Source organism: Apaloderma vittatum, unplaced genomic scaffold (genome assembly GCF_000703405.1).
Source record: "Apaloderma vittatum isolate BGI_N311 unplaced genomic scaffold, ASM70340v1 scaffold9465, whole genome shotgun sequence".
Lineage (NCBI taxonomy): Eukaryota > Metazoa > Chordata > Aves > Trogoniformes > Trogonidae > Apaloderma > Apaloderma vittatum.
Genome location: NW_009715482.1, coordinates 55,228 through 67,301, shown reverse-complemented (window position 1 = coordinate 67,301; position 12,074 = coordinate 55,228). Strand labels below are relative to the sequence as shown.

The 12,074-nt window shown below is 39.2% G+C and overlaps 1 protein-coding gene across 1 annotated transcript in view; it reads right to left on the bottom strand.

Annotated features, from left to right (window-relative positions):
- Window positions 1-12,074, bottom strand: part of MIPOL1 (mirror-image polydactyly 1) — a 158,052-nt gene that overhangs the window by 118,423 nt on the left and 27,555 nt on the right. The window contains exon 6 of the mRNA XM_009869167.1: window positions 5,091-5,220. Within this exon, the coding sequence (XP_009867469.1) occupies window positions 5,091-5,220 (130 nt within the window). The remainder of the gene's footprint in view (window positions 1-5,090; window positions 5,221-12,074) is intronic.

Sequence of the window (12,074 nt, the reverse complement as noted above, 5' to 3'; positions counted from 1 at the left end):
CCTGTGCTCTAAAACTTGATGAGTGTGGGACAAGTAGCCAATGTTCTTTAAAAAAAATCAGACCTCTGTGTGCTGCATATCTGAGACAGAGAACTTGACCTTTTGAACAACAGCATCAGGAAGAAAATATTAAGGGTGGTACCCGGAAAAGTTTCAAGATTCCAGAAGAAACTACAAAATTAAACATAGTAAACCAAGTGCCTCGTGACTCATCCTATCATCTCTGCCGCTCAGAACTGTGGTCAATGGCTCAATACCTGAATGGAGAGCAGTAACGAGTGCTGTTCCTCAGGGGTCAGTATTGGGACCAGTGCTATTTAACATCTTTGCTGGTGACACGGGCAGCGGGATCGAGCTCATCCTCAGCAAGTCTGCTGATGACACCAAGCTGTGTGGTGTGGTCGATGCGCTGGAGGGAAGGGATGTCATCCAGAGGGACCCTGACAGGCTTGAGAGGTGGGCCCATACAAACCTCATGAAGTTCAACAAGGCCAAGTGCAAGGTCCTGCACACAGGTCAGGGCAACCCCAAACACAAATACAGGCTGGGTGATGAGTGGATTGAGAACAGCTGTGCAGAGGACTTGGGGGTGCTGGCTGACAATAAGCTCAACACGCCTCAGCAATGCGCGGTTGCAGCATGACCAGCAGGTCGAGGGAAGAGATTCTTCCCCTCTAGTCCACTCTCATGAGACTCCACTTGCAGTATTGTGTTCAGCTCTGGAGCCCTCAGCATAAGAGAGACACAGACCTGCTCAGGCAGGTCCAGAGAAGGGCTACAGAGATGATCAGAGGGCTGAAGCACCTCACATATGAGGACAGGCTGAGAGAGCTGGGGTTGCTCAGACTATGATTCTATGATTTCTTGTTTGTAACAGGTACAGTTGCATGAATAAGCATTCTATAATCTTAGAATACATGGACCCAAAGTAAAACAGCTGAGCCTGATGGAGGCAATCCTGCCTTCTTGGTTCTGTAATGCCCAAAGATTTCAAATAGAAAAGAACTTTCTACAGAAAAAACCCCATATCCCTCCACAAACCAATAATCACAACAGGAAATGTTTACCTGTACCATACCATTGCTGCTCTTGGAAGAAACACATTATCTAGAGGGTGCAGCACATATAGGATTGATATGGGTCAGGGAAGAATCATAGAACATTTTCAACTGGAAGAGGCCTTCAAGATTGAGTCCAACCTTTCTGCAGCCCTATCAACACCACTCAGCCATGTCCCTCAATGCAACGTCTACCCATATCTTAAACGTCTCCAAGGATGGTGACTCAACCACCTCCCTGGGCAGCCTGTTCCAATGCCTGACAATCCTCTCAGTAAAGAAATTCTTCCCAGTAACCAACCTGAACCTCCCCTGGCGCAACTTAAGGCCATTTCCCCTTTTTCTATCATTTGCCACTAGGGAGAACAGACCAATCTCCATCTTGCTACAACGTCCTTTCAGGTAGCTGAAGAGAGTGATAAAGTCTCCCCTCAATCTCCTCTTCTCCAGGCTAAATAGCCCCAGATCCCTCAGCCTTTACTCATACGATATATGCTCTACCAGCTTGGTAGCCTGCCTCTGTACTCTCTCTGGCATCTCAACGTCCCTCTTGTAGTGTGGGGCCCAAAACTGGACACAGCACTTAAGCTGTGGCATCACCAAAGCCAAGTACAAGGGCATGATCACCTCCTTGCTCCTGCTGGCAACACCATTCCTGATACAGGCCAGGATGACATTGGCCTTCTTGGCCACCTGGGCACACTGCTGGCTCATGTTCAGCCGGCCGTCTATTAACAACCCCAGATCCCTCTCCTGCCTGGCAGCTCTCCAGCCACTCCTCCCCAAGCCTGTAGCGCTGCTGGGGGTTGTTGTGGCTGAAGGACAGGAAGCATTTGACCTTATTGAAACTCAAGTGATTGGCCTTGACCCAGCAATTCAGCCTATCCAGATCCCTCTGGAGAGTCTCCCTGTCCTCAAGCAGATTGACACTTCCATCCAACTTGGTGTCATCTGCAAATTTACTAAGCATGCATTCTCTCCCCTCATTCAGATCACTGATGAAAACATTAAACAGGAGTGGCCCCAGTACTGAGCCTTGGGGGACATCACTCGTGACCAGCTGCCAACTGGATTTAACTCTCCTGACCACAACTCTATGGACTTGGCCACCTAATTTTTTTACCCAGCAAAGCATATGCACATCCAAGTCAAGAGCAGTCAATTTCTCTAGGAGAACGCTGTGGGCAACCGTGTCAAATGCCTTACTAAAGTCATGGTAGACAACATCCACAGCCTTTCCTTCATCCAACAGGCAGGTCACTGTCATAGAAGGAGATCAGAGGTGTGGTTAGGTTGCATAAACGGATGCGGTCACTGTGGGCTGAGGTAATACTGAAGACAAATTGGTGGAAAGGAACGAGATATCTCTCAAGTTTTTTACGTTGTCTGATATGGCTTAGGACATTCCTATCAGACTTGCAGTTTGACTCAATGAGTAAGAAGGCGAGAAAAGCGCCAGATATTAAGACACCCAAAGCAGTGAACATGATGATTACTTGAACATAAAGAATGAGTTTTTCTTCCTTTCAGGTGAATACATATGAAAATTAATGCCGAAAAATTCATTATCATTAAGTACTTGCTGCACAGATGATTAACACACTTTACAGTGGAAATAAATTAAGATTTGGGAACTCTGCCTTTGTGACTTTTGAAATTAGGATTTTTCTTTTACTGTTGTGATGATTATCTATGAAGACAAAAGCATGTAACACTTTTCAGAACCCTTCAGCAACATCTTTGTGTCCTATGGGCGGCATAAACCCGCTTGGAATATGCCTAACAATTTTGTTCATGTCCAGGATACTCCCAGTGACAGGTCACACAGCACTAAGGATGTGAAAGACTTGCAGGTTGCCGTTGCCATAGTCAGTCTCTGTAATGCAGAATGGGAGATCCCGATAAATACTGCAACTATGATCTTACAGTAACACATGCTGCCTGGCAAAGACAAGCTTTCTGAATGAAACTGATTTTGTCCACAGCCTTATGTCCTGGTGTTGGCTGTCATGACAGCAAGTATCCCAGAGAAGTCTGATCTGAACACTTGTAGAATATACAGGAAGAGATACTAACCACAGACAATGGCTCACTGGTTTAGGCAAAGAGAAATGTATATCGTGTATTGGACCAACAGTGGCTGCTTAGCCCATCGCAACTGTTACCTGGGTTGGGTTGCTGTTCTCCACAAGGAAATCTCCTATGCCAACTCTAAGACTGTGAATTAGGGTATCAGGCCTCTCTAGAAAGCACTGGAAAGAGCACCCAAGTGGATGACAGTAACAACTGCTATTCTCTAAATGATAGCAATAAGGTATAAAAGCTTGGCTCCAAGCTATGAGCCAACGGAGTTACTGACCCTCTCCTTGGAGCAAGTAACTTGGTAATTACCAGTGTATCCAGTGCCTTCTGCAATGACATTCTTTTGGGGAAGGTAGCATGCATCTTCTCCAAGAAACAGTTTCTTCTCTTTTCTGATCCTTCTGCTTAGAACTGAGTTGATCTTCCAGTACATAAGTGAAGCAGATAGAAGGGGTTGAAGGGCAAACAGGTGATTCATGTGTGTCATAACCTGTCACACAAGTGTCTATGGATTTTACTGCAGAAAAAGCAGCAATACGCCTCTCACACACTTAACCTGGGATTTCTTCCAGAAACCCCAAAGTCATTGACTAGGTCTGCCAACTAGAATAATTAATTTGCTGCAAGACTTGAGTGCTTTAACCCCAAAGATCTTGAGTTTATGTTAACAGCTTATACACAGTTTCATTGTATGTTTGGGGTCATACAGAACTTTCTGGCTTTCTTTACTCTTGGAACATACGTAATTAGAAGAGAGACAGAAAAAAATGGAAAGACTAGAGTAAGGCTTACAGTTATGATGCCTCCTATGGGAATTTAAAGCTCATTTGTAATTTTCTGAGAGACTGCTGCTCAAAGTAACATTTCAGATGCATGTACACCTATAATGGGCTCTGTAGAGACATTTATTCTAACAAATTGTGCACTAATTCTAGTGGGAATGGAAATTCCTGATCTTGCTGCTGAGTCATACTTACAGGTTGTGACAAACTCTAGCAACTTGTAAATTCCACAGTACGCAAATGAAAACTATGTGCAGATTACTGAAATTTATTTAGAAAACATTTTCTGGCCTTACCTACAAAAACACCCAAAAGACAACAACTGATTTTCTGCCATAAAGAGGAAAAAGTGTTCTTAGTAGAATCAATTATTTAAAATGTAATTGCCTGCCATTTAGTTAACCAACAACTGCACCTATTCAGTCTCTACCATGAAAAACTTGATTGCTTTGCATTTCTCTTGGCAGAAAAAATGGAGAAATTTCTCAGCCTCTCTAGATTTTGGAGGACTACCATAGATGGTAACCGGGATGATCACAACTTGGGTGCAGAAGGATAAAATGGATAGGCAAATTGTAGCTTCAAAGCTGCTTCCCGAAGTGAGAAGAGAAACTGTTCTTGATCTGTCTTCTGACTTCACCGTTTTGTTTATTGAGAGATTACCTATTTCTGTTCTATGAAGTATTACTTATACCTTTATTGCCTTACAAATTGCGCCTTCACTAAACATAAGCAAAACCCCATGTTTTTACTACTTCACCCACATCATTAGTAGAAATTTTGCTGAAGGAAACATCTAGTGGGCTTAATGGCTTGATTGATTTCCTATACATCGCAACTTCTGACTGACAGTCTAGCACTCTGTGTCAAAAGAACCCTATAAAATGTCACATTCATCTTATTTATCCCTGAATAAATCAGTACCAAAGCTTTTGATCACGTTTTTTTATTTTTGTGATCAAAATTATTCACCTTGCTCTTAGTCTCTATAGAAAAATCCCGTCTCATTGGATGGCTAACAACAGCATAGTAAGACTACCACTAGCCTGGTACTCCATCACGGAGAATTTTGTGCTAAGTTTTCCTATAAAAGCACTGTCCAGTTGTTTATGACATTCACAGCCTGACATAACCACCTTTTTGCACAGGGCAGGATATGTATACTTACTCTTTGAGAGACTCTTCTAAACGCTGGACTCGTAGAAATGCTTCATCTCTCTCTTCATTGGCTAACCTAAGTCTTGCCATGACAGCCTTGTCACGTTCCCGTTGAGCAGAATAAACTTCTTCCACCAGAGCTGCAAAAGTAACCAGTGTGTTTAACAAACAAGTTTGACAGCGAAAGACACTATTAGATATACTTACATGGGCCTTTGCCAGTATCTCCTAAAATCAACATTTCTTCACTGACCTCAGATTACTCGAGATAAGATCTGTATTACTCTTCAGACACAACATTAAATTGCTGTTGATTGCTAAAATTAATACTTTAAGGAATGAAACAAAGCTATGTGTTTTCAAATTCACCCTTGTATAATCAAACAAGGCAACAAAGTGATTTGTTTTGCATTCTGAATACCTTTTAATAGAAAAGTAATTCTTACAGCTCAATTGTATGAGACATAAAGTTGAAATTAAAGATCCGTTAAAACTACTTCTACCATCACACTGCTTCCTATCAGGGTGGTACACTAATATTGAACATTGAAAATTTTAATATTTTTGTGGTCTGTCTCTGGTATCACAAGAGTGGCACAGCTGGCACCTCCTTCTCTGCCAAGCCTTTACTTTATTGTGTAATATACTGTTATATTATCTGTTACGGCATACATGGACCTTGGAGCATTAGGTGCCAATAAACTAAGATTTACTGTCTATCCTTGGGAGCAAACTAACACCTTCAAGTCATTCCTCATCCTGGGCTTACGTTTTCTCCCTGCCTCTCCCCTGTCAATATGTCTAACACCATCTCTGGCACACCGCCAGGATCTTTACCTCGACCCTGCCTCCACTGAAATCTTTATTCATACTTTCATCATTTCCCTCTGCAATACTGCAAATCTCTCCTTGCAGTCAGCATAAAACCCTGCAGTCGAAATGTCTAGGGATTTTCAGGTTGCCATAGAAAGACCGCTGTTACTCCAAGACACCTGACTGGCACAGGTACCTCCAAAAAACTCAGCTGAGGTCTCTAGGTTCCAGAATTCTCTCGGCTCCTCTTTTAGTCTGCCAAGCTGGTGTTTAGCAACAGTCTCATAACATCACACTACAGTCTCTTGCAAATTTTGGCATTTATTTCTCAAGAACCTTCTGTGTTAAGATGCTGCTGCTGGGCTTCCTTACTGCCAGAACTCTCTGCTCCCTCCTGAAACCGCTTAAATCATTAAGATCTCAAAGACAATCTTCCTCCCTCTTCATTTCATCCTTCCATTCCTACCTCAACTGACACCAACTTTGCTGCCTTTATACGTTGGTTTACTCTTACTTCACCTTTGTACATTATTGTACAAAAACTTCATAGTGTGATATAACATAAACCACTTTATGATTCTTCACAGAATGGAACAATAGGAATATAGTATTACATTTTGGTAGAAGCTATATTACTGCACGAAATCCACTTTATCAGCAGCAAAAATCCACCAAACCCCTCCAAATCAACTGAAATACATAAAAGTGGTATCTTTCTATACAATTCACAAGCAGCTCAGAAACCCAGGGATGTAAGACAGGAGAAAAGACAAATGGAAAAAGAGTCAGGAGAGATGAATTAGAAAGGTGTTTCTGGTAGGGAAGCAATCCTCTTGCCCTTAAGCAGGGGAGAAGAGTGTTACTGAGGAGTAAGTGTGCATTTTTTGCAGGTCTAGCAAAAGGCTGCACAGTAATGACACGCTGGACAAAAGAAGACAGGGAAAGGCTATATGTTATTTCTAGAAGTGCAGTCCCTCCTTTCATGAAAATCTTTAGAGTTGCTGCAAGCCTAGTCATCAGACCAGAGCTGTTACAAGTTGCATCCCAACATCAACCAAAAAATTTCAGCATCAGAAGCACAAATCTTTAAATCATAGAATCATTCAGGTTGGAAAAGACCCTTGGGATCATCGAGTCCAACCATTAACCCTACTCTACCAAGTGCATCCCTAAACCATATCTCCCAACACCACATCTAAACGACCTTTAAACACATCCAGGGATGGTGACTCAACCACCTGTGAAAAAAATCTTTTGTACTCAAAATTTAGCAAACACTGATTCAATTGTCTTCCGAGTATTTACTTGTTTCACAAAAACAGTGTCTTTTTTCTTGAAGATCTGTTTCCCTTGTTTGCAAGAAGAAAGCTGTGCTTGATGTGGAACATTAAAAACTAAGATACGAGTAAAGCAGCTGCCGAAATAGATGCACACAGACTGGTTTTCAGGAATAAGTTCACAGCACTTGCAGAGGATGAGTCCGATATCTGCAAAAGCAGGTGGCTCAGCAAGAACACGAACAAATTGTACGAGGTGGGCCATGCATTTGAGCTCACTAGAATTCCACTTAGGCTGTCGAGATCTGCAAAGGCAGGGAAACTAGTGCCTCAGCACTGACTGCCTGGGTAAACTATAAGACAAGGGCTATGTACTGGTTGTATTTGAAATATGCAAGCAGTTTAATTCTGTATCGTAACTGTTACCTATCTGTACCTCAATGTATTTGTTTACTATAGGTTTCCTGTAAATTATGGCAGTTTATCTAGCACCATGCCAGAGCCACTGCAGAGAGAACCCTCTCCATAAAGTTGCAAGAGGAAACATTTTCATAATGCAAAACAATTGCTGAAACAAATAGAAAACTGTCTAAAATAACTGATGATTTGGCACTTATTTCTGTTCTGGGGTGAATTAGTTTCCAGATTAGTTAACTTCTTCTTTCTGGTCTCTCTGAATGCATCCCTTCCTCCGTCAGATCTTGTAACATCCCCACCTTGGCAGAGAAAACAACTGTTTGCTGTCTGCCACAATGGGTCTTGAGCATACAAGTACACAGAGAGGGGGTGTTTTGGCATATCTAATCCTCTCTTTGCATAACTATCACCAGCGGTAATAATAAATATACAGGCTTTTAAAAACCAGATTATTGCTTATTTGTCTTAAACCAATGTAATACATATATAACAGTATGAAAACATTTAGAAAAAGAGATTTTTTTTTTTAAGTTACTTAAACAGCCTGCCTATCTTAAATGTTACCATTACTGAGAGCAGTCCAGAGGCGAATTGCCTTGAACAGTGAACCCTTCCCTCTGCTCCCCCCAAGGTCCGTTGCAAAATACTCTTTTAATTATTGGCTATGGAAAAGTGACTTCAGTTGAGCAACTCTCTTTTTTTCTTATCCTCCCACTAAATTGAGGCACTGGAGTAAATATCACAATGACCAGATCCACCAACTACATTAAAAAAAATGTATATGTAGTTCCATACCAATTACAAGTATCTGGCTTTTCCTTCTATTTCTTAAAAGTAGTAATGCAACTTATTTTTTTAGCATTAAAACAGATAGGGAGAGTGCAGAAAATCAGGTAGAGATGCCTGTATGGTAATCTAAGTTTGAAAAAAGAAAAAAAGATACTTAGTAACATGGCATTTTAATACAATGTAGTAGTACTGACACTGACCACAAGAAATCACTAATTTTAAAAAAATACTTAATTTCTCATCTATTTAATTTTAATGGTCTAGAGAAGGATAACTCACCCGATTAATTTACCAGTCAAAGCTTCTGCTGAATTTAGGTTAGACATTTATGTTACACAACGTCCATACATTTCTGACTCTATTTATTGTTTCACAAATTCCTTTTTTTTTTTTAAAAATACTATGTAGAATATTGCAACAGTTACAGAATTGCAGGTAGTCTGCAGGTAGGATGCTGTTACCAGTAATATTCACCACTCAGATTGAGCTATGGATGTGTCACAAGTAAAAGTTCAGGACTGTAAGGACCACAAGATTCTTCAAATAAACCTTTGGGTTGCAATGCAGCAGCAAATCAAAACGTTTTGTGTCATATTTAGGAAAGTATTTAAAGTATAAGCTGTCCAGTGAAAAGCCTATGAGAGGGAGCGACATAAACCCTCTCTATATTAAGAAAAAAAAAGTAAAGAATATCTGGATCATCATCTCTAAGCTCCTTAAAAATGCCAGGTGAAAATTAATCGACGGTAATGAGGAGTAAGGCTCCGAAGTACCATTCAAGACATGGCATATCCAGCAACACCCCAGCCTCATACTGGCACACTGACCTGACGCCTCATCCAACGAAAAGAGAGATCCAGCTACTTAGGCACCAACTGCTTTGGTCGACACCACAAGGTTTTTCTTGGAGACCTTCCAATGGTGCACCAACCAACCCTATCCTGTTTATCTTGAGGTCTGACCAACAAGAAACAAATTCTTATAGAACTCATGTTTCAGGCAAGAAAATGACACGCAAAAAATGAAGTTATGAATAGTCAAGTATTAAGCTACAATGAATTGTGTCATTTACTAATTCATATACATACATGACATTCAAAAGGTAAAATATTTCAATCCCATAGCACTAAAATAAGAAAAAAAAAAAAGGATGATTTTCCAGTGCTTGCAAACACTGTAATACATACAAATATGACATTACTGTTTAGTTGCATAAACTTTATTTGCTTTGGAATAATTTAATAACATCTTTCTCCTTGTAACTAAAACCCCTGCATGCTCTAAAAGAGCTCTTTATTTTAAAAGAATCGTTATGCTAAACTCATCAATTCTAAAACATTTTTACTTTTTAGTAAAGAAAACAATTGTAAACAGAGAGCTTTTGTAAGGTAGATAGCTATTACAAAGTTCACTTAGAAAATCAATATAGCATTTTAGCTGGAATTTGCTCATTAAACACCCACAGCTCTAATGCAAATTATGATGGAATGAATAAAGCAAATACATATGCTTCTTTCTTTTTATTAAATGTAAAATCTACTGTTAATTGCATCTGGTATGTCATATAAACTTTTCTCCTTAACTATTAAATGGAAGCTTTTACAAAAGTCATTAGAGATTCTCTTTCTTTGACTTGTATAAATTTCAATATTTGTTCAGTAAAGGTTCACAGCAGTTAAATTACATTAACAAATATTATTAGCTACTATGTAAGCCAACTAAGTAAAATACTTATATTGCAGGTAAAACAAATCAATGGATGTTTACAATAATATTTGGATATGTCCATTTTTAAACAAGCTTATCAAATATCATGTAATTCTTAGTCAAATGAGAGAGCCTCAAAGTAGATTTTTTCTTCCCAAATACTCAAATTTGTTTAGTAAGCTAATTGTTTTCTAATATGGGCAAAAGTAAATATGAAGAAGATGAACCATACTGAGTATGAGTTTACTGAGTCAAAGCAGTGTACATATTTTCTTAGTTGAACCTGATTCTTTTGGCAAACCTATTTTCTACACTTTCTAAACTACCTTTAAAATACAGCAGTAGCGAGAAGGTGTGTTGGAAAACATTCTAGTTTAAACACTACTTCATGATTTTACAAACAACAGAACTTGGGGGGAAGGGAAGGAAGCACGGTTCCCAGGAAAAAAAGTCTGTTTGCTGATTTCCTAGAGGTCATCTGTGCAAATAAATAAAAAAAAAAAGAATGAATAGGAAAGGCAAGAAAGAAGAAATTGTTAGGACTTAAAACATCTATAGCAGCAGAAATTACTTCATGCTGCCTATTAAAAAACATACAACCCAGAATACAGGCCAGACCTTATAAGGAAAAGATGACATCACTACCTACACCGCTATCTCAGAAGATACAGTAAATATTATAACACTATAACAATCAACTTTCAAGATAAGTCAGCTTTACAGAAATAACAACAATATTTTGGATGATGCAAGGTGTTTAACATGAACAGATTTGACAAAATACTGCTTTTGGCTTTGGATTATGTGGAAAAAAAGTAATCAAATTAATAGTACCATTAGGATTTTGCTAATTGTTTTTATAACAAGCACTAGTTACAGTAATCAGTTACATTCAAGAAAAAGATATGCCGAGAAAGTTTTTCCATTAATAACAACGTATTGTTGCAGAAGATCAGGGTTTTGCAGTTTAAGATTCATTATTTAAGATCAGTGGTTGCTGAATAACAAACAACTTGGGATTTTCTTTGGCATTGATCCTAGTACATTCAAAGTAATTTTACTAGTTACTCGCACCATTACAGCAACAAGAAACTCAAGTGAGATTATATGTTCTTACAAAAAAGGCTCTGAGCATCTTAACTATTCCAGAATTCACTGAAATAATAATAATAATTAGCGATTCAAAAGAATTTGATGCATGATAACTATTTCATATAGGTATACAGCTCTAACATGGGAGTGAATGTTGGACTCACAAGAAAATATTAAGCCAAAAATATCTTCCGATTTCTGCCTTTTGGAGACATATATTATACTGAAGGAGTAGCAGAAACATGAAAGAACTTGCCTGATCAAGTCAAACTTAGAATTCAAGATACCTGTAATGAGCTTCTTGTTTATCCTGCTCAGTTTCTTCCATAAAAAACTGTCAGGTGAAATGTATCCAACAAAGAGGTATAACGAAAGCATTTTTGGGATTTTTTGTTGTGTATTCACTTTGGATTTCTGAGTAGCAGCTACACAAATGTGAGGGTGACTTAGGAAAGTATAGTGGGAAAAGAGGTGTAATGACTACTTGCCTCTTCATTTTCATCAGTTCTCCCATTCCTGCCCAATGTTGCTGGATTTTCATCTGCCTAAACATAGAAAGACTTAGGAACTATCCTTGTCATTTCCAGGTGGGCCACTATTATTAAACCATATGAATATATGCTTGTTCTCCTTATAAAAATACAAACACGTATGTATTTGTTATCCAGTCACTTTAGAAATCAAAATCCTCTGAGGCTTCTTTCTAATAGATTTAATGACTGTGCTCAGAAGTCTTAGTTAAGAAATCAATCTTATCATAGCCAAATAAACAACAAAAAACCGATTTACTGCATTGCTGTGAAAGCCTTTAACATTGGTCTCTGCGCATACATGTTACAAAACGTAGATAATCCCTAGAAATGTTCAAAGCCTAAGGCCCTTATACAGTTCTCATTCAG